Source organism: Leptodactylus fuscus, chromosome 5, assembly GCF_031893055.1.
Source record: "Leptodactylus fuscus isolate aLepFus1 chromosome 5, aLepFus1.hap2, whole genome shotgun sequence".
NCBI lineage: Eukaryota > Metazoa > Chordata > Amphibia > Anura > Leptodactylidae > Leptodactylus > Leptodactylus fuscus.
The window spans coordinates 43,927,251-43,954,612 of record NC_134269.1 but is presented as its reverse complement, the minus strand read 5'-3'; the positions used below and the strand labels follow the sequence as shown (position 1 = coordinate 43,954,612).

Genomic DNA, 27,362 nt, shown 5'->3' with positions numbered 1-27,362 from the left:
TTGCCAATCAATATCATAGTTAAGAAGCGTGCAGTAAAATGAGTGGAAGAAAAAACTAGGAAAGGGACAAACAAAAGGAGGGGAGATGAAGCACTCATGCAAGTACTAACGGTAAGAATGTAGGTGGCAACAGCAACACTACTTCTGGTTTTGGTGGCACCTCCAGTAGTAATAAGATTTCGGACATGTCCTGTGGCCTGGTCCATCACATTCCACTATATCACATTTGTTGGTGCCTCAATGTTGGCATAAAAAAAAAGTTAGACTAAAACAAGTCCCCAGGTCAAAAAACCCTGTGCCATTGTATCTTTAATACCAACATCATTTTGATTTCACATCTGCTCTAATGAAGGGATAATTTTTAAGTTTTTTTTGTTTTGGAAACCCAATTCGTCGTCACTTTTCAATAGTCTCACAGTCTTTGTTGTGTGAACATACCCTTAGCATTTCATAATTATTAAACTCTTGATCTAATTTGCTCATAAAAGTGGCAAACGACCTAGTGCACTCATTTTCACAAGATCGTAACCCTACAATATCAATCTGATTGAATGGGTCCTAGAAATTCTGCAATAATCCCTTCCCTAGAGTAAACTGATTCTTATTAGAACTCCTGTACCTTAATTATCTTCTTCTTCGATATGATCAGCCAGCAGACCGGCCATATTTCCTTTTTTATAGCTGCCCCGTATTGAATTTGTTCCAAACTGCTAAGCAAATAAAAAAACCCACTGATACAGAGTAATAAAGCGCTTTATCAGTTATCTCATACAAGTCATAACAAACCTGTCGTCTGCTGTTCACCAAGTGGAAGGGAAAAACGATAATTTTGTGTCTTCTAAAAATATCCCTCTTTGCTCTGGTGGTGTGCAGCGGTGAATTGGAATGACTCGGAGCAGTAATTATTAATTTTTGGAGTAATAAAACATGTCATTTTACAGCGCTGAGATCTGAGCCTAATTCGTGGATGTGTCTGATGGAGTGTCAGAGCAATTAAGAAAAATGCATGTATTGGTTAACAATCAACTGGAATGTTCTCACACTAATCTTTCTACTTGGCGGAATTAACCCTTTGAAGATGCCACCGTGTTAGGCTTGTTCTTTGAAAGCTGCTGGTTGATTTAGTTAACACTACAGTGTACAGGATGGATTGTACTTGATATCATTTACTTTAAATGGAGTCTGCCAGCAGTAATCCCAGTACCTTATAGAGGGGATTATACAGTTTCCAAATACACCTGTTATTCTGCTTTGGAAATTAGATAGGATCCCTGAGAGTGTTCTACACTATGTTTTATAGATAGGTTCCTGGAGCCCTGACAGTGTTCTACACTATGTTTTATAGATAGGTTCCTAGGAGCCCTGACTGTGTTCTACACTATGTTTTATAGATAGATTCCTAGGAGCCCTAACAGTGTTCTACATTATGTTTTATAGATAGGTTCCTAGGAGCCCTGGCAGTGTTATACACTATGTTTTATAGATAGGTTCCTAGGAGTCCTGACAGTGTTCTGTTTTATAGATAGGTTCCTAGGAGCCCTGACAGTGTTCTTCACTATGTTTTATAGATAGGTTCCTAGGAGCCCTGGCAGTGTTCTGTTTTGTAGATAGGTTCCTGGCCCCATTTTCATGTAAATTGCTGTTTATGCATATGCAAGTGAGGGGAAAGTTCTTTGTTGGAGTTTCTTACCTTCCCTGGGCTTTGACCTTTCCAGGTCAAAGTATTTTTCCCTTCATTAGTTGTACTGAATATACTCGGCAGCCTCTCCACTATAAGGTATAGGTACATGTTGCATAGCCCTCTCCCTGTTTATATGCTCCCTTTAAAGTGAGTCTGTCAGCAGGGAAACAAGTATCAAACTAATGACAGTACCTTGTAGGGCGATTTCTACACTTTCCAAAGATGTCTTTCTTATTCTGCATTGCAGCTCTATTTTCATGAAAATCAGGATTTTATTATTATGCAGAGTGGATGTAAATGGGAGTTTCTTCTTCTGCTGTGGCATCATTCTCTGCTATAGATAGCTTCTCCTAAATGCTGCCCAGTTTTGCCCCTATTGCTAAAGTGACGTCGCCCTCTTGGTCACACTTTGTCTGCACTTAGGGATAGTTTTGTAGAGTGAAGAGCGGAGACCCAGCAGGAGAAGAAACACAGCTAAAACAAAGTTGTTTGGTGAAATCGGGGAATATATGCTTTGCTTTATTGTGAATGCACCAGACCTCGGACGTATACGCAATGAAGTTATGGTGTACTTTTCCATCTTCACTGGACAACTGCACAGTGGTCAGAAGCACCAGAGATGAATCCAGTAAGACTCTCTAGGTAAGAATAAAGGATCTTTCTCCAATATGTATATGAACAGCTTTACTAAAGGGCTATGTAAGACACCACACTGGGTGGTTTAGTGTCCCTTTAAGAACTTTAACAATCCCCAACTACTGGTATCTTCGACACCAGTAAAGAAGTTAGTATTGCCCTGTTGCACCATTTTATGCATATAGAACTAATGTCATATAATATGGATCCAATTTCATGGATATAAACTAAAAAGGCAGTTTTCCGTAGGGACATCGCCTGTTTAGTAAAACGGAGCAGATTTGTGTTTTCTTATGGCGTAAGATGGATCCAAATACATTAAGCGTGAAGACGCACATCCGCAAATATGTTTGTTCACAGAAATCAGCATGTCGCCGTTCAATCAGTCCCTCCGATGTTATCTGCTCATGGCGAAGAAATTATCATACCGGCAAATTGCACACATAATAAGCGCCAATCACATGTAGAACAATTGTTACATAATGTTTCCTCTTAGGGATTTGCAGACTGGGTTTAGCAGCGTGATTCTCATATATTTCTTTGCATTGCATGTGAGATAGGTAAGAACGATTGCATCCTAACTGTGACAGAGCGATTATAAGAACCCACATAATGGGCGACATATTTATTTAAATATGCTGTATACTTGCCCAGCGGTATGCTGTAATACAGTGCGCACAGTTTATTATTGCAGAGCACCACTTTATACTCTTCATACCTATTACAGGAACCGCTTGAGCATAAAGGAATAACTAGATCCAAAGCTTAAAAATATGGGAATGAGTAAAGGGAAAACTTGCCTTTTACTGTTTCCTAAACCAATACCCACGCCAGGGGCTCAGTATAACATAACTCAAAATGGGCACCCAGGAGGCCTCCGGCAAATATATTATGGCTTCATTAAAAATGGGGAGATGTATGAAGCTGCCTAGAATGTTATATTTCGCTCTTAAAGCTGTGTGTGATTGGTTGACAAATGTTAGAGAGTGCCCTCTGAAAGATGGCAGAGAGCCCTCTGCCCCATTATCGGTGGGCATAAATGTACACCCCTTTCACAGACCATGCCCCCTTACATAGCCATGATTCCTTTGTACAAACGCAACACAAATGTGGCAATATCTCATCATGCAGCATGCACAAAAACGTTCATGGAGCACGTTCAAGAAGACCTCTACAGCGCCAAGGAGACTTGGCATCCCTTCAGGGAGCCTGGAAGGTTCTCCACTTTCTGGGAGCATCTTGAACATATTATGGTACATACAGATTTTCGGCTGCATGAAGCTACCAATAGGGGGAGCTAACTCACAAGAAGCTGTTTATACTGTGAACTAACCCTGCCCTGTTAGTGGCTACAAGCAGACATGATAGTGTCACAACATACAGGGAAAGCAGTTTGGTGCCAGTCCTCCTCCCAGAGCATGTCCAAGGAGCATTCATTGCTTCTATCGTAGGTACACCGCTGACTTATCCTCTCAGCCATATGTGTCTCTAGATCCGATATCAGCAAAAAGCTGTGATCAATACATTTCTTTACCAACTAGTCAAATAACACCAGAAAGCTAATTCAGGTAAACTATTATATAGCAAAGGCATAAGGACTGAAAGAGGGACAAAATCTTCACGTGTGGCAACAAATTTAGGTAGCATAAGCCACACCTTTCCCATTTACACCAATGCCTCTTTGTGCCCCCCTTGTGGTCTCCACACACTATACTTATTGTGTCCAGGTAAGAAAAAACAATGGTACCGCACACTCAAAGTTCGTTGTGATGTGGTGCTTAGCAGATATAGGATCCTTCAACCCCACATCAATTGCAAGAAAATTCTGCTGCACACACTTGCATGAAAAAGGTGCAATGATTTATTTCACAGTTGTTACGCCATGAACATAAGGCAAAATTGTCATGTGAAAAAAACTAGATCAGAGGAACGTTCCGGTCATACGACCTTCGTCAGCGATCTAGTGAGAGGCAGCCCCGGGTGGTGGTGTCCACCGCCCCCATTGCTGCAAGAGAACTCATTTGCATACTGAAGAAAACCAGGATTTCTACTGATCGGCGGCGCGGAGAAGACATCTAAAGGTAGGAGAAGAATAGCCTTTCTTAATGCTATTCCTACGTGTTAGTCACAAAAATTTGCATTTTAATGATAGGATCCCTTTAAATAACCAGGATACACATTGATATAAAGATCCTAGTTGAGAATATGAAGACATTTCAGAGAACCTGTATTATTACTTCCTCCTTTCACCTTTTCACTCTTTAATCATTTGTTCTGCGTTACTAGAGGTTTTAGTTGACACCATTTACAACTTTATTTGGAACCCAATAATCTATTATGTTCCAAAACAAATAGGAGCAGCAGGATAGACTGGAAGGTTTCCTTTAGCAGGCAGCTTCTTCCCACTCACTGATGTCTTATTATGGCAAAGATAGATGAAGTCTGTTCTCAGGGCTTCTGGGACATGATCCGGGGCACTCAAAGGACAGTTGAAGACAACAGGAAGTGCTGGCAGAACTTCGTGACATACAGCAGTACACAGAGATGGTGATAGGTCAGAAGTCAAAGGGTCCATCCAGTATACAGGCTATTAACCATTGATTTTTACTGATCACATTTACCAACCCAATGTAAAGCACCTCACCCATTGATCAACCTCAGATTATTTGCTAACGTATCTAAATATCAAACCAGAAAATCATCTTGGGATTAGGAGTCCAGTGGGTGGTCTTACTTGGTGATAGACAGCTATCATTCTGTATGCCCAGTCATCACTTAGTAATGTCGCCCACTGGATGATTTATATGAAGAACATACATGATATGCTTAATGCAGTTCCAAAAAACATTTTAACGGGATGCAGAGTTGGCCTTACCATATGACCAACAGACATGATGTCACTTCCTGAGAAGTATAAAGCAGCCATGTTTTCAAGTCCTGAGTAACCCCTTTAATGATAATAAAATTAACACGGCAAATCACCTCCATCAAAATCTGCACCATCCGAATACTAGCCAGTGCTCCTGTAGTGTCTTTCAAGTGTGCAGTGCAATTGTTGTCTCTAACATTGTCCCCATTGGAAACTGGAGGAGGAAACAAAGCAGCGAGACCACGCAGCAATGGGATGGAGCAATGGGGAATCGGTGGAAGTGAGTCGCAATGTTAGTTATTTTATCATGCTTAGTGCTGTCACTTCCCCGCTTCTGGATTTCCTTACTTAGGAAATTGGTGGCCAAAGTCATGGTTAAAAACGCCTCCTTGAGTGTGTTTCTGCATACGATCCCTTTAGGAGTAAATGAATGCTGCTTTAACTTGCCTACCATTTATGTAATACACTGTACTGCTTTTGTCTATAAAGGATCGCCTGCTAGCTGTGGTTAGAAGCAATAAATGGGGTAAAGAGCAATCTCTTACAATATGATGGAACTGAAGACACATATAATAAATGTTTGGTGATGTTAGTGGATGGAGATACAGAAATTATAATATAGGGGAATATTCAGCATATTCTGTTGTCATATATTACATACTAGCATTAGGACCCGGTTTCTTACAGGTATATTTATTTTTTTCTTTGTGTGGTTGCCCCATAAGAATAGGCTGGTGGCTATGGAAAAGTTGAGTGTATGTGTATATGTGACGTTGTGTAAGGGCCCCTTCACACTACTGATACGCTGCCTGATTCTGAACGTTAAAACACGGTCAGAATCAGCGCGTGTAAAGCAGATCCCATTCATTTCAATGGGAGCCGGCATACGAGCGCTCCCCATGGAGATTAATGGGCTGATTTTTACTCTACGAGCGCTCCCATTGAAATGAATGGGAAGCGCTCACGTGTACGGCTCGCCGTGTGAAGGGGCCCGACGCTCGGCTCAGTCCGAGTCGTACACGTGAGCGCTTCTCATTCACTTCAATGGGAGCGTTCGTAGAGTAAAAAGCAGCCCATTCATTTCAATGAGGAGCGCTCGTATGCCGGCTCCCCATTGAAATGAATGGGATCTGCTTTATACGCGCTGATTCTGACCGTGTTTTAACATTCAGAATCAGGCAGCATATCAGTAGTGTGAAGGGGCCCTAATAGTGTTATCCACAGCACTTTGCCCCTTTAAAGTTGACCTACAGCAGTGAAGAAAAATGACTGGGTTGTTAGGGAAACCTGGAGTAAAGCTGTGTGCATGTGAATACTAAGCACCTATGAGATTCTATTGGCTGATAAGGGACATGTGAGCATGTGTAAGGCAGTTGAAATATGAGTCAAAGACTTGCAGGCTTGTATCAGCTAATACAAGTCATTTTTGGGGGGAACAGTACATCCTAGAGAGGTGAGACCTGGTCTAAAACTTTCCTGGAAACCTGATGTACCTGTGTGCCAAATTTGAGGAAGATTGGTCCGGTTGTTTTGTTGCGCATAAAGAACAGACTGACAGACAAATGGTCAGACAGGTGACCCACCATGGTAAATCTGGAGCATTTTCAGACTGCCTGTCTAATTTTATTATTACACTGGGGCCAAAATCACAACATACTGACACAAGAGACTATAATTTTGCCTTTCCTAGTGGATAGTCACACATAGACACAAAGGTATCTGACTTTGTGATAACTTACAGGAGATCATGGGCTTAGAAAAGTTGCTTCACTTGTGACACATGTATCTTAAATTGCAACGCCAATGGGACGGATAAGGGAGGACCTAAATGTAACCTCTAAGTTCTCTAAAAAACAGGGTGACAAACATCATAACTATTCACAAAAAGTCTAGAATGACCATTACCTTGTTATCCATAGAAGGACATTGAGGCCGTGGCAATCTCACAATATCACTGCAATTTTGCCTACGGGCTAAGGACGGAATAAAAACAATTTATTATTAAAACTAATCATTGCAGGAACATTTTGTAATGTTTTTCTTTTCAACCAGAAATGGGTAGTAGATGGCTAAACCAATTTACCCGCAATGTGCTGAATACCCTCCACTGAGCTCAATGGGTTTCTCAGAATCCTTTGAATTAACCTCCTAAATAGAATAAGAAAATATGAAATCCGCCTGTCTAGAGGTGTTCAATACAGCATGGAGTCTGTCATTGCGATTTTATAACAATAACCTTGCTAGTCCCTGGTCAGCCCTGAAAGGAACATGAACTTAAGTGAGCACAAAAGGCTGGAATAAGTCCATGATCAAAAACTACAAGAATGTTCTACTATAAAGGAAGAGTCACAATTGGATTACACAGGCAGAGAATATTACGGACATGTAAGAGTGAATTGGACAGGGAAACTTCATAATGACTTCAATGGAACGGAACATTTCCAACAGATAAGTGAACAGTGGAACAAGCTCGGGACATACGGTAGGGATGATCGTAGGCGCATCAAAGGAGAAGGAGGCGGTGGTTCCTTTCAGGAACTGTAGTGTAGTAAGATTTTTATAAATAGGGCACCTTATTTACCGAGATCTGGTGTCAGGTTATATCACCGTCATCATTATACCAAGCTAGGTACATTTTTCACAGGCAGGTGGTATAGTTCTAAATCATAACCCTCATAGAAAGATTCTCACCCACGCATTTTATGTGAACTTTATCTTAATGAGTTTCTTTTACAGTGCTCATCTTTGGTATAGAATATATGTTTTCCACATTCGCAAAAGTTTGGGTTGCTTAAAACTTAGAAAGTACGGAGTCAGGTTGACCACTGGGCCCAGTTTGCATAATTGAAAGGGCTTATATCTTTGGAATAGCTGAATAGATATGGATAAACAATAGAGATGAGTGAGTAGTATTCGATCGAATACTAAGGTATTCGAAATACTCGTACTCAATCAAGTACCACTTGCTATTCGAATGTAAAAGTTCGATGCAGAACCAGCATTGATTGGCCGATTGCTATACAGTCGGCCAAGCAACGCTGGTTCTTCTCCTACCTTTAGAAGTCTTCTCCGTGCAGCTTCCCCTCGGCATCTTCCGGCTCTGAATTCACTCTGCCAGGCATCGAGCCTGGGCACAGCCGACTGTGCATGCCCGCACTACAAGCGGGCATGCGCAAGTGAATTCAGAGCCGGAAGACGCCGCGGGGACGCTGCACGGAGAAGACTTCTCGGAGGATCCAGCCCAACCCTCACTCGTGGACTTGGTAAGTGTAATTTGATCGAACGTTGCCTACCCCTGAAACGAGCATTTTCTCCCCATAGACTATAATAGGGTTCAATATTTGATTCGAGTAGTCGAATATTGAGGGGCTACTCGAAACGAATATCGAATCTCAAACATTTTACTGTTCGCTCATCTCTAGAAATAACCCTTTACCTTGAAACTGCTCCATATACTTTTATCTATTTTGTCCATACTTTTTGTGCTGGTGAAATTTATTATATTTACATGTTACGCCATTGTTTCTCAGCCTGTGCCCTCCATTTACTGTACAGGCTGAAAGTGGCGTCTTACATTGAGTAGGGCCAGGTTGCTATCAAAATATATTATAGTTTATTGATATTCATTCCTCTTGAAGGGGTTTTCCAGGATGTCACATATTGATGACATATCCCTATTAGCTCCGGACCCCCACCAACTTGATATCATTTATTTATTTGCGCCCATGAAGACTGCAGCCACTTTAAATGGGTGCCAGACCTCCACCTATTACATATTGGTGACCTATCCTAAGTCCTAGAAAACTACTTTAACTATGAGTTATTAGTAAGAGCCACAAAACTTTCCAGAGTTGCTTTGCTTTGTGTAAGGAGAGGAGAGAACATTGTGGAAGCACTGCAGGCGACAATTGAAACTTTACATCTTTAGGATTTACTGTTCCACGTCTGGGCTTTGCTGACTGTTCAGATCTACACGGTGCATTATGTTGCAGCAAATTACAATTATGGAGAGGGTGCCCACTGTTCCTATCATCAGTGACTTCCAGAATAAAGCTATAAATAGCGGTATCTGCATCTTCAGGCTTTGCCAAGTAGTGTCATAGCTAATTAAGATGTGGATAGACAAGGTGAGCATTTCCATTGCAGCAAAGACTTATAAACCTGTATTAAAGCTCAACTTCTTATATCCAAGCTGGTACAGTTTGAGAATTTAGATTGCTCATTATTTCTGGGATTATACAGACATCAGTCTTATGTCTACGGAATCAAGAAAACGCCTTTTCCAAAATTTTCTTACAGCTATTTTTTCTGCAGGAGGTTTATATATACGATTAGGTGACAATTACTATATTTGGGATGTTATTGCTATGACTGTATATGCAGGCAGGGGTGAACCTATAGACTCTCTGCTGCTTGAGGCCAACTAGACAAAGGTGTCCCACCTCCCCCCCACCAAAAAAAAGATACCCAACCCGGTGGTCTTTGGTTGCATAATGTGGCTTCCCATTGGCAGATCAAAAAATCCCAATAGTATAACACCCCCTTTTTCCAGACCCTCACGCAGTATATGGCCCCTGTTTCTGGATCCCCACACGGTATATAAACCCCTTTTTCTGGCCCTCATATGGTATATATCCCCCTTTTTTTTCCCCTACACAGTATATGACCCCCTTTTATAGCCCCATACATATATGACCCCCTTTTTTTACACCAACCTCACACACACGCAGTTTAGGACCCCTTTTTTATAGCCCACACGCAGAATATGATCCCCTTTTTGTACATCGCCCCATCTAACACAGTTTAGGAGACCCCATTTATTTTTTTATGCCTAATTCAGTACATGTAAGGCCGCTACCTATTGGATTATTGTAATAATTATGGATAATTTTTACTCACCTGTCTGCAATCCAGCACAGGCCGGCCTTCGCTGCCACCTCCAGAGCACCATGTAGCCAACACTGAAGGACGGCAGGATGCTGTATGTAGTATACTGGCATTCTTCAGCATCGTGACGTAAGTGCACCGACACCTGCGACAAGGTGGCGGAGGATGGCCTGGACAAGATCACAGACAGGTGAGTACTGGTACTTATTATAATAATACAAGAAGTAGCGGCTGATTAAAAATGCTGCCCCCCAGTTTATTCCATTAGGCACTGTCATAGAAGATGCTCCCCTACACACAGCCATCCTTTATCTTAAGAGTGGGTTATATCCAGGATTACTGACTGCCTTCATTCATAAACTAACCAAGGTCTCAGTAGGGTTGACTGATCGGAAAAGATGGGAATTCCGATCCCGATCTTTTCCGGCGGGATCGAGGTCGGAGGTTATCTCAAGAGCAGCTCAACCCTATTCATGTATATATCATAAATAGGGTTCAGCGATCGTTATCGGGAAAGATCGGATCCCGATCGGCGATCGAGCAAATTTCACCATCGGGATTGGCTGGAAAATGATCAAAAATCGGATCCTGAAATTTTAAGATCAGCTCAATCCTAGTCTCATGCACATGACAGAAAGCTGATAGGCTCCATATTATAAAGTCGCACACAGTTTGTGTGCTACCTTCATATGTGAAAAATCCATAACATTGTATATTACATTATAAAGGACAAAAGCCATACCTGATACACAATGGAAACCCCGCAGTAATAGGAATTGGGCCAGGGTTTTATTGCCTTCTACTGCATAGATATAATGAACCCTACAAATTATTCTACTATAAATGCAAATATTGCAGGTTCTCCGGTGTTACTGCTGCCTCCAGGCTCTTTATATGTTGGAACGTAAAGTGAGTCTCGTTCCCCTGGTGACACTTCCTCTTGAGAGGAGATCTAATCCTATCTGGGAATTCTACCATTCTTAGAGCAATTGTCATTCTGCGCTAAGTATAAGGTTCCAATAGTAACAGTAAGACTTGGCTCCCAAATGTCACATACGCTCTTTAGATTCCAACTGTGTTTGTTTCATACAGTGACTTTGTCTTAGACGTCTTAATGCCATGAAGTGATGTGCTAAGCAGGTCATCTATTTTCATCTGTTTTACTGGAAGGACACTTTTATGGCCACTTAAATCTTAAAGCATGTGTTTGAAGCCAGTCCGCCCATGACCGTTTGTTATATCCACAGCCTATAATGATCCCAAAGGTATTTGTAAATGGGTGACTAGGGGATGCATCCTCATTATGGTCTTACATCAAAGCACCCCAAGGGTATGACCATGCACTATAATGCCTAGGAAAAGATAGCCATGAGCACAGTTTGTGTTTGCCCCAGAGACAAGTGTCCCTTGGTGTACACATGCCACCGGTTTAGAACCTAGAGTATAGACCATGACAACTGAATTCTTATATTGGATAGAATTGTTCATGAACCCTATATAAATATAAATACATTGTGGGAGGAAAGGCTCAAAAGTAGCAGCAGCGGACCCAGACAGTCGGAGACAGACGAAAAAATTCACGTACAAACAGGTTTTACCCTGTACATTTATTTTGCAAAAACGGCAAAACAAAATAAGCCTTAACTTCAGGAAGAACAATAACAGAAATCCTGCTCGTGTGAGCTACTAACTAAATGTACAAAACGAAATCCCTAAATGTACATGTGGCTTGCTTCAGCCACACGGTCAACACAGCACAGTAATGGCAACAGTTCAGACTGGACTCTCATCAGTTTGTAGTGAGTTAGGACAGAACCTGGCTCCTGACTGGCTCCTCCTCTCTCCCTGTCACCTTAATATATATATACACTCACCGGCCACTTTATTAGGTACACCTGTCCAACTGCTCGTTAACACTTAATTTCTAATCAGCCAATCACATGGCGGCAACTCAGTGCATTTAGGCATGTAGACATGGTCAAGACAATCTCCTGCAGTTCAAACCGAGCATCAGTATGGGGAAGAAAGGTGATTTGAGTGCCTTTGAACGTGGCATGGTTGTTGGTGCCAGAAGGGCTGGTCTGAGTATTTCAGAAACTGCTGATCTACTGGGATTTTCACGCACAACCATCTCTAGGGTTTACAGAGAATGGTCCGAAAAAGAAAAAACATCCAGTGAGCGGCAGTTCTGTGGGCGGAAATGCGTTGTTGATGCCAGAGGTCAGAGGAGAATGGCCAGACTGGTTCGAGCTGATAGAAAGGCAACAGTGACTCAAATAGCCACCCGTTACAACCAAGGTAGCCAGAAGAGCATCTCTGAACGCACAGTACGTCGAACTTTGAGGCAGATGGGCTACAGCAGCAGAAGACCACACCGGGTGCCACTCCTTTCAGCTAAGAACAGGAAACTGAGGCTACAATTTGCACAAGCTCATCGAAATTGGACAATTGAAGATTGGAAAAACGTTGCCTGGTCTGATGAGTCTCGATTTCTGCTGCGACATTCGGATGGTAGGGTCAGAATTTGGCGTCAACAACATGAAAGCATGGATCCATCCTGCCTTGTATCAACGGTTCAGGCTGGTGGTGGTGGTGTCATGGTGTGGGGAATATTTTCTTGGCACTCTTTGGGCCCCTTGGTACCAATTGAGCATTGTTGCAACGCCAAAGCCTACCTGAGTATTGTTGCTGACCATGTCCATCCCTTTATGACCACAATGTACCCAACATCTGATGGCTACTTTCAGCAGGATAATGCGCCATGTCATAAAGCTGGAATCATCTCAGACTGGTTTCTTGAACATGACAATGAGTTCACTGTACTCCAATGGCCTCCACAGTCACCAGATCTCAATCCAATAGAGCATCTTTGGGATGTGGTGGAACGGGAGATTCGCATCATGGATGTGCAGCCGACAAATCTGCGGTAACTGTGTGATGCCATCATGTCAATATGGACCAAAATCTCTGAGGAATGCTTCCAGCACCTTGTTGAATCTATGCCACGAAGAATTGAGGCAGTTCTGAAGGCAAAAGGGGGTCCAACCCGTTACTAGCATGGTGTACCTAATAAAGTGGCTGGTGAGAAGCTGACAGGCAAGGGGTTCTTATATATTATCCCATTCATCACAATACAATAGACCAGTGCTTCTTCAACTATCAAGGACCTCACTGGTGAAGTCCCCCAAGTTGATGGTGAAATGTAGTACTTCATGCGCTGTCGTCACTGCAGATGTTTCCTTTCTTACATTTCCTCTTTTCTAGAGTTGTTACCATGTCTTTGTTCTTGATAAATATGGACGTCTACAAATTTAGCTAGATTGGTTGAGTCTGGGTATGTTTTTAATGTAAATCTACAAGGTACCTAATATTGAAAACTTCTTATACTATATCACCTTTGGGTTGACTTTCTTTTACTGAATGATATGATGCAACAACTGTCCAAGAGTCATGGTTCAGGATTAGGACTTTCTTTAAGAGTTCTTAATGCTGACTATATGGTCTGTGAAACATTGCGGCAGTGATACTTACCTTGGATAAAAGAAAAGGTGTTTATGAGGTTGGAAAGTATTTTAATTTTTGGTGATACAGAATCTGATTTCTGGTGAAAGTAACATTGATTTGAAGGGCAGCCAATAAGTTGTGGGTGTCTATTGATGAAACGTATGTAACGAGTCTAGTTGGTTGTGGGATGGATAGTAATTTAGAGGTTTGCTTGTTTCTAGAGTAGACGGTTATTTTGGAAATACTTATAAGATATGTTTGGTATCTTTTCCCCATATAATGTTAGGGCTAGTTCACACGGGGGCAAGGAGGCGGGGGCAATGGTGGTCTATGGAGACCACTAGCGTTCGTTTTTCCACTAGCTGCATGTTGCCGCTAGCGGAAAAAAGAACGAGCTGCCCTTTCTTCAGGCAGATTCCGCGGCTTGCTGGGCCACGGCTTCTGCCTGCAACCTCCGGAGCCAGCCCGTTCATTTGAGCCGACTCCAGAGGGGGAAGCTATGACCGCGACGGTCGTGGCAGGCGGGTTTTGACCCGAGAGTGACGCTTCTCTCCGCATCACTCTCAGTGCCAAAATCTGCCCCACCGCCCCCGTGTGAAGGAGCCCTTAATCTCATAGGTCGAAATCAGACTTTGCCGTGTTACGCGTATCCTTCCATGCTTATAGTGTTAGTAGAGCAGTTGACATTTGGATCATATACATTGTTGCTGACCAGTTACATAGAACCTGATGACTGTATCTATATATATAAGGATCAACTACATTCTTCAGATTATGATATTGCGCATTGGACCAGACCAGAAACACAATGCATCCTGACCCTAAATGGATTCATTTTTCAAGTAAACTCAAGAGCTCTTTGACAGCTTCAGCTTTCTCCCTTCATTCTTCTGCATTGTCCTCGATTAAACACAAAGCCAACCTCATCCCTTTAATGATTGCTATCAGGTGTCTGCCTTTAAATGGCTTTTTATGTCCCTTCTATCTCACTGCGATAGAAAGCTTTAGATTAAAAAGGCAATTGCTGGAAAATGAAGCGATTAAGTGAAAAACGAAGAGGGTTTGCTCCTGAGTTGGTATGTCATAAAACTAAGGATAAACTAAGGATGTCCCTAGAGACCGAATAGATGGACATGACTTAAAGTCATCGTTGTTTTAGCTTTTGTTCCCTAGAGGATTCCATAAAGACATTAGTGCATTATAAACTACAGACGCATAGAAAAAAACGAGTCCCAATTGGGGCCCGAAATTGGTGGTAGTCCACAACATATTTCTCACTCTCATGGAGGAAGGGTTAAAGGGTTATTCTGGGCTTTGTTAATTGATATCCTATGATTAGGATAGGTCATAGGTCATCAACTGAAGATCCATTGAAACATGTGTTTTTGAAAGTTTTTGAAAAGGTTTTTCCCCACCCCCGCAGCGCTTTATTGCCGGATGTCCCGTGGGGCCTTAGCCACAGACATCCTTACAGTGGAATCCAATGTCCGCAAACTAAGTAAACTATTAAAGGCTCATTCACACAGGGCAAGAGGGGGCGGATTTTGGTACTGAATCTTCGTCATAATCCGCCCCCTCACAATAGAGGTCTATGTAGACCGCTAGCTGCCCTTTCTTCAGGAGGATCCTGTGGCTGATTCAGCCCCGGATTCCACCTCGTGGCAGCACCCTCTGGACTGGGTCCATTCATTTAGGGCCTACTCCGGAGCAGGAAGCCGCGACAGTCGTGGCAGGTGCATTTTAGCCCTATTCTGATGCGGCTTCCCACGTTAGAATCAGGACCAAAATACGCCAATCCGCTCCTCGTGTGAACGGGGCATTACTACTTTTACTACTGATACAGACATAATATGTTTGTGATTTTATTTGAACTTTTTCTGCAGTTTACTAAATTATTCACACATTGTAGTTTACCTGCATGTAGAATTTTAGACCTTTTGTAAGATATAATCTATTTTTACCACCTGTGGACATAATTCATTATTACATTGTGTATAATCTGAACAATAACATTTTCTGCCTCACTTTCTTTTATCATCAAAGTTGCTTGCTGTTCCTTTCAGGGTTTTGTTTGTGAGTCCTTTCCATTATTTCAGTGTAAGCTCTAAGGTGGAACGTCCCTCGTTCCAAACCGTTTGCTGCTCTTTTACCAGCGCGTGAGTCCATTGGGTGTAATGCTAGCCGAGCTTTGTCGGTGTTTATTTATGGACGTTGTGTTCCGAGCTTTATAAAGGATTTCCAGTTAATCCAATTTACATAATTACCCATTATTAATTGAGATGATGGGTATAGAAGTCATGTCATGAATTTTAATGAATTTTTCATTCTATATCAGCCGGTAAGAACAGTCAGGGGCTAATACGCCATCATAAAGGAATGTATCCCTTATATTATCACATAAGGGTTCGCGTCATTTATTTATAGTTGTAATAGGCAGTAATAGTATGTTTCCGCTTTAACCTGGACATTAATGCATTGTGTTATATGTGTTACATGTGTATTATTGTGTTTTATGTCTTCATCTTGAAAAATACTAAAAATAACATCAGAATTTCTACTCTTAGTGGAAGGGGTGTAGCGGTAAAGGTTGCATCAGTAACAGTCACTACCAGGCAGACGCATAACTTGAAGCTCCTGGACCCCAATGCAAAATATATAATGGCATCCCCCACTTACCTTGTGCTATCTATGACACAAGAGTCTTCTTTTATTGTAGAGATGCCTTTTTACCCCCTGAGGCTCCAGAGTCCAATAGCAATTGCTACCTCTGCACACCCTATAGTTACACACCTACTACCAGGCCCTGGACCATAAGGTGGCCCCAATGGTCCCTATGCTACATAAAATATGCACTAGGTAGGTAGGGGCCCCAGGAGCTTCAAGTGATATATTCCTGCCAATCTAATGGCATGACTGGCTCTTTTTGCTGGCAAGGGATATTCTAGGATTCTCCACACAATAAACGCAGACCATGATAATGCTATGAACCATCAAAAGGATTAAATTCACCAAATTTTCCCTATCCTCTACCAAACTTTGTTTCCTGTGCCAAGTATGCCAAATGCCTGGTGGTTAGTTGAGGACGTCTATTAGTCTACTTCCACCTCCCACCATTGACTGATTTGTACCTCTGTTTAACTGGTTGACTGACCCACGGAGTTAGTGACATTACTGCTAAATGGATGATGCCACTAACCCCAGTCTGATTGCCCAGGGGAATCTCAGTTTGCCACTACCTGATTCTATCTTTATGTCGGGATCATCAGATCTGCAGACACGTAGTTCAACATGGCTGTCATCAACTATAGAGCCAGTGCGCATTGGTGCAACTAGGCAAATTGTTAGTAGTTTGAGCAGGCTATGGGTTGGGTGATTGGTCCATATTAGTAGCTACTGAACATATAACCAGTGCCAAAGCTATACATAACCGGGAGACTCTTATAACACTACATACCTACAAAAACTCAATGGGTAATAATAGTGATAATCAATTAAAATACATATAGATGGATCAATGAGAAAATCGTAGCACACTGGAAAATAAGATAGATACAACCTAAAGGAAGACTATCACCTACCAATGTCTCAACTCAATGAGAGTATATTGTAAGAAGCAGACTACATAAACTGCCTCACAACCCAATATAGTACCAGTCAATATATACAATGGAGCTATACTCACCCATAACATCTATTTTATACTTATATCTATTTATAATATACTTATATAGCACCATCATATGCCACATTACAGATATTGTCAGTCATTGTCCCATATAGTGCTCACATTCTAATGCATCTACATTCCCTATCAATATGTCTTTGGAGTGTAGGAGGGTACCCGCAGAAACACGGGGAAAACATATAAACTCTGTGCAGATATTGTTGTTAGACCCCGGCAAAAAAATCTTAACTCACCCTAATAAAATCTATGTCGCCTTGGCACCTTGATTTGTGCCTGTGGTGAGTGAGTAGCGTGACTCGCGGCATGTAAAGCGTACCGAGAGCTGCGCCATCTTGGTCCCAGTGATCTGCAGGGTCTCACATGTCGTAGTCCCGCAGATCTAATATTGATGGCCTATCCTAAGGATAGCCCCTCGATGTTAGGCACCAGATAACCCCTTTGACTACGTGAAGACAGTAAACTATTATACATTCATTTCATAGGTAAATTCCTATATGCAAACTCCAAATTCCTTAATTTGCAAGTGGTTTAGATGAAGAAATGGCTGTACGCCAATGAATACTGAACCATGATGAAATGTTTGCTCCTTGGACTATTTTCAAGTGTAAACATTACCTAATTTTGTCTGCGGATAGAGAATTTAGGAGATTGCACACCTGTTCGTAGCAAGAAACAATCCTTAGCAGCTACAGTAAGGTGCACACGAGCTCACGTGCTGTGAAGTGCGGCTGTTCCAGATGTCCAGCTGAGCCGAGCAATCTGCTTTTATTGAAATAGCATCTGCCAGCAATACATAATGCAATAAGGAGCACTTCATCTTACCTATCTCTGTATTTTTTCCTAGGTATATGGCTATAATTCATCCACTCAAGCCAAGACTTTCTGCTACTGCCACTAAAATTGTCATCTGTGTCATCTGGGGCTTCTCCTTTTGTATGGCCTTTCCACTGGGCTATTATGCAGATGTGGACTATATGCAGGGGCGAGAGGTCTGCTACTTGGACTGGCCGGGCTATGAGCTGAATCGGAAATATGAAAAAATGTGAGTGTGAAAATTTCAATTTTTTAACCTTTAAATGTATCCAGTACACAAAAGGAGTATGCCAACTATCAAGCTGGTGCCATAACATTTGAGGTCCGGTTAACATCTGCGTTCGTTTTCCCTTCGAGGATTCTGCCTGGGGGCACCCCAAACTGGATACTGAATGCATTGACAAGCGGTGAGCAATGAAAGCACTCGGACCCCACAGACTATAATGAGGTCCATGTATTTTACGTACAGTGTCCGCACGAGTCATGCAAAGTAGTTCATGAAGTACTTTTCTCTCTTTGCATGTTCCATGCAGATGCCACATGGAAAACACACGGACTCCATTATAGTCTATGGGGTCTGTGTGCTTTCATTGATCACCGCTTGTCAATGCATTCAGTATTCCGTTCAGGGGGTCCCCAAGCAGAATCCCCAAATGGAATACCGAAAGCAGATGTGAACTGAGCCTACGTTATTCTAGGGGAGGGGATCAGTTGTGGTCATTGGCTCTACTAAAATGATCCACACCAAATGTTTCAAAAACTGACCAAAATAATAATCTAATTGATCATACAGAAGCTATAAAACTTAACTTGACTGCTCAATGGCTTTTGTGGCTTATTATGATAAATTTCTTAATGTATGTCTGTAGTGGTCAGAACTTTGTGTAATACAGACCTTCAAATCTGCATAGACATAGTTATATGGTAAATTTCAGCCTGTTTGCAGCCACCACTAGATGGAGCTCTCAATAATAACACAATGGGGCATGTTTATCAACAGAAATCGGACACTTTTCTGTCTACGTTTACACCAAAATTCATAGTGTGACATATTGACGAACAGCGTGCACCAGAAAGAACAGGAACATATGACAGGCTTGACACCTTTGAAAAACATGCCACCGAATGTGCGTGGTCTTAAGTTTCTAATTTGATGATGTTTATGGATATTGCAGACTTTTTGTGCAAAAGTTCACCAACTTTAAAATGGTGTAAATGTATAAATTTCTGACAATGTACTTCATTCGCCATATATTTCTGTCGTACCATACATTCGTCTGCTGTCTGGGATTATTAATGTCTGCTTATGTTGTGCCATAAATTTTAGGGTTTTTGATGTGTGCACCAAATATCTATTCTAAGGCCTGGTTCACATTAGCGTTTGGTATACCATTGGGGAGTCTGCATGGGGACCCTCCCGAACGGACTACCGAACGCATTGACAAGCGGTGTGCAGTGAAAGAACACAGACCCCATAGACTATAATAGGGTCCGTGTTCTTTCCGTATGGTCTCCGCACGGAACTTGCAGACAGAAAAGTAGATGTGAACCAGGCCTTACAGTGTCAGAGTTAAGTTTCTTATGTCTACACATTTTGTGTACATTACGATGTTGCCGGTACAGCTGTGTTTCCCTTGGCAGGTCGAGTCGGTGCCTGGCTCCATCTGTCACTCCATCACAGAATGCAGATAGGTTGACATGGCATCTGAAGGCCTAACCATGGCTTCCAGGTCCGCCATGTACAAAAGCCTATTTTCCATATAGTGACAGGTATAATACACTGAACCATATCAGGACTGTAGTGTATTATGTAAGAATGTCCAAGTCTTTGTGAAAAGGTTGCTATTAAAATTTTAATAACACGTTGTAGAAAAATTCCAATTTTTTTCTTACTCTAGGTTCACACTAATGCTAGATGTCCAGTGTTCTGGTCCTTAGGACGAACAGGACAATGGACAAATGGACCGCTATAATAGCGGTCATATACAAAGCCCGGCTGACGCCATTGATTAAAATGGGGTACATCTAGTGTCCTTAAAAGCAGAGGACAAAAAAGTCTTGGTTGTAAAAGCTCACAATTGGTTGATCACTAAAGAGTTAATACTGTAACTACTTCACATCGCAGGTATATAAAGTCAGTACCTGGGGCATTTTCTTCTTGACGTCCTGCTCTTATGTCTTCGTTTGGCTGTATTTGTCAAGCCTCACTATTATAGACTGCAGGTCTTCTGCTTGAGAATAAAAAAAATGCAGAGATCCGCTCACATTGGTGAGTTTTAATAAGTCTGCCACAATACCCTTATCTGCTATTATCGACTAACCTCTCAGTCTATGCCTGTTCATGGAGGAATCTTGTCCAAGCATGCATCTTTACTAATGTCTCATTGAGAGGCAGCTTTGCTTATTGCGCTGAGATATTAAAGCAATAAATTAAGTTTCCTTCCCATCTGTTTGTCACCCGCCACGTACGGCTATATTTCTGGAGAATAACCGTAATACGTTATGCTGGCCAATAAATATGGCAATAGCGTTGGGAATTGATTTTAAAGTAAATGTTTACGGCTCCCTGGATTTTTAATGCTGAATGCTGCTCAATACAATACAATCCATGTAGCCGTATAGATTTTGTGGAACGTTCCCTAAAAGCCATAGTTAAAGGGCTATTAGCTAACTAGTATCAGACTGAAGTACTTCAGGCCCACCAAAAGACAAGTCTGAGGGTCCATGATCTGGCTATGGAACAAGTACAAGTCATATTTCATATGAATATATGTAGAATCAGGGGCATAATTACTGGCATAGCAGCGGTTGCGGCTGCCATAGGACCCGGGACATTAGGAGGTCTACCACTACAGAATTTGTTTAATATGCCCTCTTTACTTACCGATCCTGGCTCACAGCTGCTGGCGCTTCCCCTTCTGTGGAGGTGGCTGTGAGCAGGAGCCAGGATCAATAAGTGAGGCCATGGGCCTGCAAACCCCAGTATCATTATAGTCATACCCCCGAGTATAATGATCAGAGGGCTAGGAGAGGTAAGGGAAAGTAAAAAAACACTGTTATTTACCTCTCCTACACTCCAGAAGGCTTCAGGCCTACTTTGTGATGTCCCAGTCAGTTGTGGTCTTTGGGTGGGGTTGGCCGGGGAGTAAGAGGGGGGAGTTGGTATGGGGGGGTAAGGCTCATTCGGGGGGTGGCCCCATGTCAAATGTTCACCTTGGGGCCCCGCCCTTCCTAGTTGCACCACTGTGTAGAACAGTCTTTCTCAAAGTGGGCGATAACGCCCCCTTGTGGGCGCTGGAGGCCTATAGGGGGGCAGTAATGGGCACAGAGAAGATTGGGGGGCGTCAAAGCGGTTTAGGGGGGTGATGGCTAATTTAAAGGGGTGGTATCACAATGATTACTATCTATACTGCTTGTTAATGTGGATTTAAGACTTTTCATAAATACACTGCTTCAGCAAAACTGCTTTGTTTGTCCACTATCTTACTTTATTCACTTCATTATGGACACTAGCACCTGGCCCCCTGCTCATTGCTGAGGGAGCCACATGACGTAGCTCCCTGCTGTGTGGGGGGAGAGAGGGGGGGGCTGAGTGTACGGAGCCAGCCTGTGTCTGCACCACACATACACATCACATACACATCACCTAGCTCCCTGCTGTGAGATAGAGGGGGGGGGGGGTGGAATAAGTGCTGCTTTCTTATATAAAGCAGTCTAAATCATACTGGGCTAAAGGACCTGGTCTCTCTGTTCACTAGGATAAAGCTTTATTATATAAGATAAGATAAGATAAGATAAGATATTCCTTTAATAGTCCCACAATGGGGAAATTTCAGTGATACAGTTTCATAGATGGTACAGTAGTATATAACAAGAGAGAAACACATAGAAGCTCATGGCAGATAGAGAAATCCTAGGAATCATAGCAACTAAAAAAGAAAGAAACACAGACACACTGCAGGATCATTTAGTTCTCTGTGCGGAGTGATGTTAATAATAATAATAATAATAATAATACAGCCGACTTGGTTGGAGGACACGAGGAGGGGGGTCACAGCATGTAGATATAACAAGCAGAATTTTTTTGCAGAGGTGGGGGACATATGCAGCTATCATGATAACATGTGGTAGTTCTTGGTAGGTGGTGAGATCTCCTGCTCACAGCTGATAGTTCGGTATCTTGTATCAGCACTATTGTCCTTTTAACCACAAAAGAAAATGCCCCAAATGTCCTTCATCACAAGCCCTCCTCCTCCTTCCTTCTTACCACTGTGTTCTACTTCCCCAAAGAAGTCTGAAGCCATCCAGGTATACATGGTGCTGCTCTCTTGCCAAGCTTCCATAACTCCTGGGGTAGGTGGGTGATGGTAGGTTCCCAGGCTGTAGCAGAGTCCCACGTGTCCACAGTAATAGAAAGAAAGAAATACCAGTCAGCTGTAGCATCTTCACACATCAGCAATAGATGCCAAAAATCATCTCCTTGAAGAAGTCCACACTTCCATGTAGGTTTTCCTCCATGCCGCATGGTGAGCCATGCTGTCCTAGCTGGGGGGATGGTAACAGGCACATGTGGAAACCAGCTGAACCAGGTCTTGAGTCCATGCTTTACAATGGAAAACAAAAGGAACAAAATACTCCACAGGGTCTTCCATTCGATTTATAGTTGCTAAATTCATAGTGCTAGATTGCTTGTTACAGGATTTTTGAAGATATAGAGGAAAAGAGTGAGAAAAGAAAGAAAAGTTTGCTCCCAGCTTGGAGCACTGCATCAAGGCAGCCAAGCCCCTCAGGGGGGCGGCGCCAAAAAAAAAAAAAAAAAAAAAATATAGAGCAGGCTGCTAGAGGGCAGAGGAGCCAGGTCCTTTAGGAAACTCCGTACAAGGTAAATCCAAGTCTACAGGACCTTTTGATGACATCACAGGCCCTTCAGTCATCCCATAGGATCACGCTATGTGGTGGGCGGAGCTACACACTAATTTGGGGGCGGGGCTAATTGACGCGAGCAAACAGGAAGAAAGAAGATTTTTAGGCAGCTTAGAAGGCAGATCAAGCTTCATGAGGCTACCCCTTTAAAATTGTTTTTTTGCTTTTAACACAAACTTTACCGCTTTACCGAATTTTGGCTACAAAAGCCAATCCCGCAATTGTACCCTGGATTGTGGTCCATCGTTCAACAATTTTTGATAGCATTCCCATCATCGTATTTGTGTGAACGTGGATTTAGTGCTGTGGCAACGTTGCTAACTAAAAAGAGAAATCGGTTGCAGATTACCGAACGCGGTGACTTACGGCTGTTTTTGAGTAAATTCGAGCCTGATATTAACAAACTTGTTAAAAATCATCAAATTCATCCTTCACATTAGATTAGTTTTAAAATTAAAATTGAAATGTTTGTTTTAATAACATGAATAAAAGTTTTCCTAATATTACAAAATGGTGTTTTACATTACCCTCATCAGAAAGTCTTATTTTCACATGACACACATAATTTAATTATTAACATAATGTCTGCGATTGTGATTCTTAAGATGTAGTAAAGTAAAAAAAAAATGGGGGGGGGCGCTAGAGAATAATTAATTCTCGAAGTGGGCGGTAGTCAAAATAAGTTTGAGAACCTCTGGTGTAGAATTACATAAATATCTGATCAGGTGGAGGGCCCCTGCAGGGATCAGATCACAGTGCAAAGAGCTAGAAACAGATTGCTATTCTCTCATAGTGGCCATTGACTTCAATGGGTGACTTGCATTTATGGCAGTGGGTCACTATAAAGGGCACTAAGCCATTGGCTTCCAGCTCCATACATAGCATAATATAGTTGTTTCCAAAGAACTGATCTGTAAGGGGGGCGGCTGTCATCCTCAACTCCCCCCCCCCCCAATTATATATATATATATATATATATATATATATATATATATATATATAATCCTATACAACCCCTTTAAAGTTGATGGGACTGGCAGCAGCCAAGTAGGCACACATACATGACTGCCATTTTATTATAATAGTAGACATGGTACTCCTACTCATGGTCATTTGGGTTTGCAGTTGTCACACTTAGTAGTCAGGTTCTGATCAGTATTTTTTAGGTTTCCGTCAGGGATTCCAGTATTTTTTATGTAAAGAATAACTACAAGGTCCCTAAAGATTCATAATGTGTTTAGTACACCAACAACTTGAGTTCATACCCTGATCGTGCACCCCATAGGTGCTCGGTGGATGGATGGTCCATGCACCAAAATATAGGCAAGGAGAGAAACTGGAAACGGCCGTTCACAGCCATAATGATAAGTGATATTTTTTTTATGGAGACCAGTCTATAGCAATGACTTAAGATGACACAGCAAACAAGAAAACGGACAAATTGGTGAATTTTTAATGGCCATTTTTTGCATCCATTTGTGGCCTTATGTGATTGATTTTAATAGAGCACTACAAAATAGGTGAATTTTATTGGTTTTTTCTTTTTTGACGCCAACCACTGATCACTCGGATGCAAATCCAGCCATTAAAAACTTAACCATTGACTTCAGTCAGCGCCATGTGGTAATAGATAGGACAGCCCAACAAAACAGGCCATCAAAAAAACACCATGTGAACAGGCCCATAGACTCTCATTGTTTTCCACTGTCCTGTGAATAAGTGCTGATAAAATATTCTCAAAGTTTATGTAAATTGCAAATTCATAAAGAGCTTCACTTATGTGGCATACATACAAATAAAGATCAGCAGATGCGATGTCGCCATGTAGTGTCCCTGTACATAGTGGCAGACAGCTGGCGTCATTCAAGTGGAACACTAATATCTGAAGACCTTTTAATGGAATTTCTAGAGACCCTCTAATGCCCAGCAGGGGTGTCCAGGCATATCATATGTGCTGCCATCTTGGCAAACACTGAGTCATCCATCATACAGCTCATCACTTTCCCTAACTTATAGTTAGAATATCTATAAAATATTAGATTACTTCAGTTTTCACTTCATTTTCTTGCCATATAAAGATCAAAACTAATCAACTGTTTAGTGAAACTACAAGGTTTTGATGTACAGAAGTTTCCGATTCTATTGTGTATTGCAGCAAATCAGACAAGAAATATTATGGATCAAATTGTAGGAAAACTAAGATGGATTATATATGGGGTAAATAGCCAGTCCGATTAGAGATAAGGAGGAGGGACAAGTGGAGAAGGAAACAGATTGCTTTACTAAGATATCTTACAAAGTTTTGTGCAGAACTATCACAGACATAGACCAATATGATTTATGGAGAACCAATACTATAGATTGCGAGGCTGACATAGAGCTCACAATGTACATTTGTTCCCTATCAGTATGTCTTTGGAATATGGGATGGAAATCCATGCAAACACAGGGAGAACATACAAACTCCATGCAGATGGTTTTATGCCGTTGGCGGGATTTGAATACCAGGACTCCAGCGCTGCAAGGCTGCAGTGCTAACCACTGTGTCACCGTGTGGCCCCGAACAAAGGTGCTTTATTGGCACGTCCTTATAGGTATTTGGCATTGCCAAAGCAAGTAGAGTGGGTGGGGTTGAGATGAGGGAAGGGGAGAGGGCGGGCATGGAGTGGGTGAGAGGGTGGGTGGTTTGGGGTACAATAGTGCTTGGGGTCTCATCATTCTCCTCGTTTTCCCCTCAAATTCTCTTTCTTGTACGTTGGAGAATTCCATATTCTGAACTCCCTATAGTTTTCCTATTGGGATTATTCTATTTTTGAGACGAAAGGCAGCTGCCAGGACATCAAACTCCTGCTGGTGCCATACGAGTGTATTAACAGAATGCTGACTGTTACTGATGGCTGCAAATATTCCATCTATAACTCAGTGAGTATCAGATGTACCGTCAGATACACATTTGTCTCTATGCCTTGTGAGATGTTAATGCAATGCATGTATTACTTGTATTGCACTTTAACCTTGTATTATTTTATCGTTGTTTTCATGGTTAGTACTGGGAATTCACCAGACAAGAGTCTCTACTATTTGTGTAATTGATCTTCTGTCACCTTCACTCATACGTCTTCACACCCCCTCGTGTTTCACGTCTTAACCGTTGATAAAAACAAAACAGTAAATTCTCAGTGACCCGTGTCATCCATACGCCATGTGATATTGCAGTGATGGATGCCGCTATTGTGAGTTCTCGTATACTGTCCAAGTAGCTGCACCTTAATCTGGATGCAAAGTGACGCCTGAAGCGTTCCTGTTTATTGCACCGGATAGCCCTCTAAACACTGGCACAATGCCATTACTTCACACTGTCTCCGCTTTACTATCAATCCTCCAGACTTTAGATCACCAATAATCTGATACTGAAGACCTATTACCCCTTTAAATGTGGCTTGGATTTAGGAGACTACCTATACCAGTGATGGTCAACCATCAAGATCAATGGTGGTTTAAAATATGGCTCTGAACTCTATTATAGCGCTGTACATGTGCATCACCACGTGGTGGGGCTAATTCTCCCAGGTGCTTATTGTTGCCAGCTAGGGGACTTTAAGGACTTTGAGGAGCTCAAACATTGCAGAAAATCTTTAGAATTAGAATGCTAAAAAGTCATTTTTCAATGTGAAATAAGCAGTTCCGAAACTCTACACAGTGACAGTGACTGCCTGGCTCACACAAGGGTTTGTGCAATATACAGTGACTGCCCGAGTCACACAGGGGTTTGTACAATACACAGTGACTGCCCGGCTCACACAGGGGTTTGTATAATACACAGTGACTGCCCGGCTCGCACAGGGGTTTGTACAATACACAGTGACTGCCCGGCTCACACAGGGGTTTGTACAATACACAGTGACTGCCCGGCTCACACAGGGGTTTGTGCAATACACAGTGACTGCACAGCTCACACAGGGGTTTGTGCAATACACAGTGACTGCCCTGCTCACACGGGTTAGTGTAATACACAGTGACTGCCTGGCTCACACAGGGGTTTGTACAATACATAGTGACTGCCCTGCTCACATAGGGGTTTGTACAATACACAGTGACTGCCCGGCTCACACAGGGGTTTGTACAATAAAAAGTGACTGCCTTGCTCACACAGGGGTTTGTACAATACACAGTGACAGCCTGGCTCACACAGGGGTTTGTGCAATACACAGTGACTGCCCAGCTCACACAGGGGTTTGTACAATACACAGTGACTACCCGGCTCACACAAGAGTTTGTGTTCAACTCCTCAGGCACATGTAAGGACTGACATGGAGATACACCACACTGACAGGTGACCACAACAGTTTCAGCAGAGTAATGGA

General features: G+C 42.2%; 1 protein-coding gene across 3 annotated transcripts in view; it reads left to right on the top strand.

The window, feature by feature from the left end:
* The window catches only part of LOC142202747 (substance-P receptor), a 163,683-nt gene that overhangs the window by 60,879 nt on the left and 75,442 nt on the right, over positions 1–27,362 (top strand). For all 3 annotated transcript variants that reach the window (XM_075273048.1, XM_075273047.1, XM_075273046.1), the window contains exon 2: positions 18,107–18,304. In XM_075273048.1, coding sequence (XP_075129149.1) covers positions 18,107–18,304 — 198 coding nt within the window. The remainder of the gene's footprint in view (positions 1–18,106; positions 18,305–27,362) is intronic.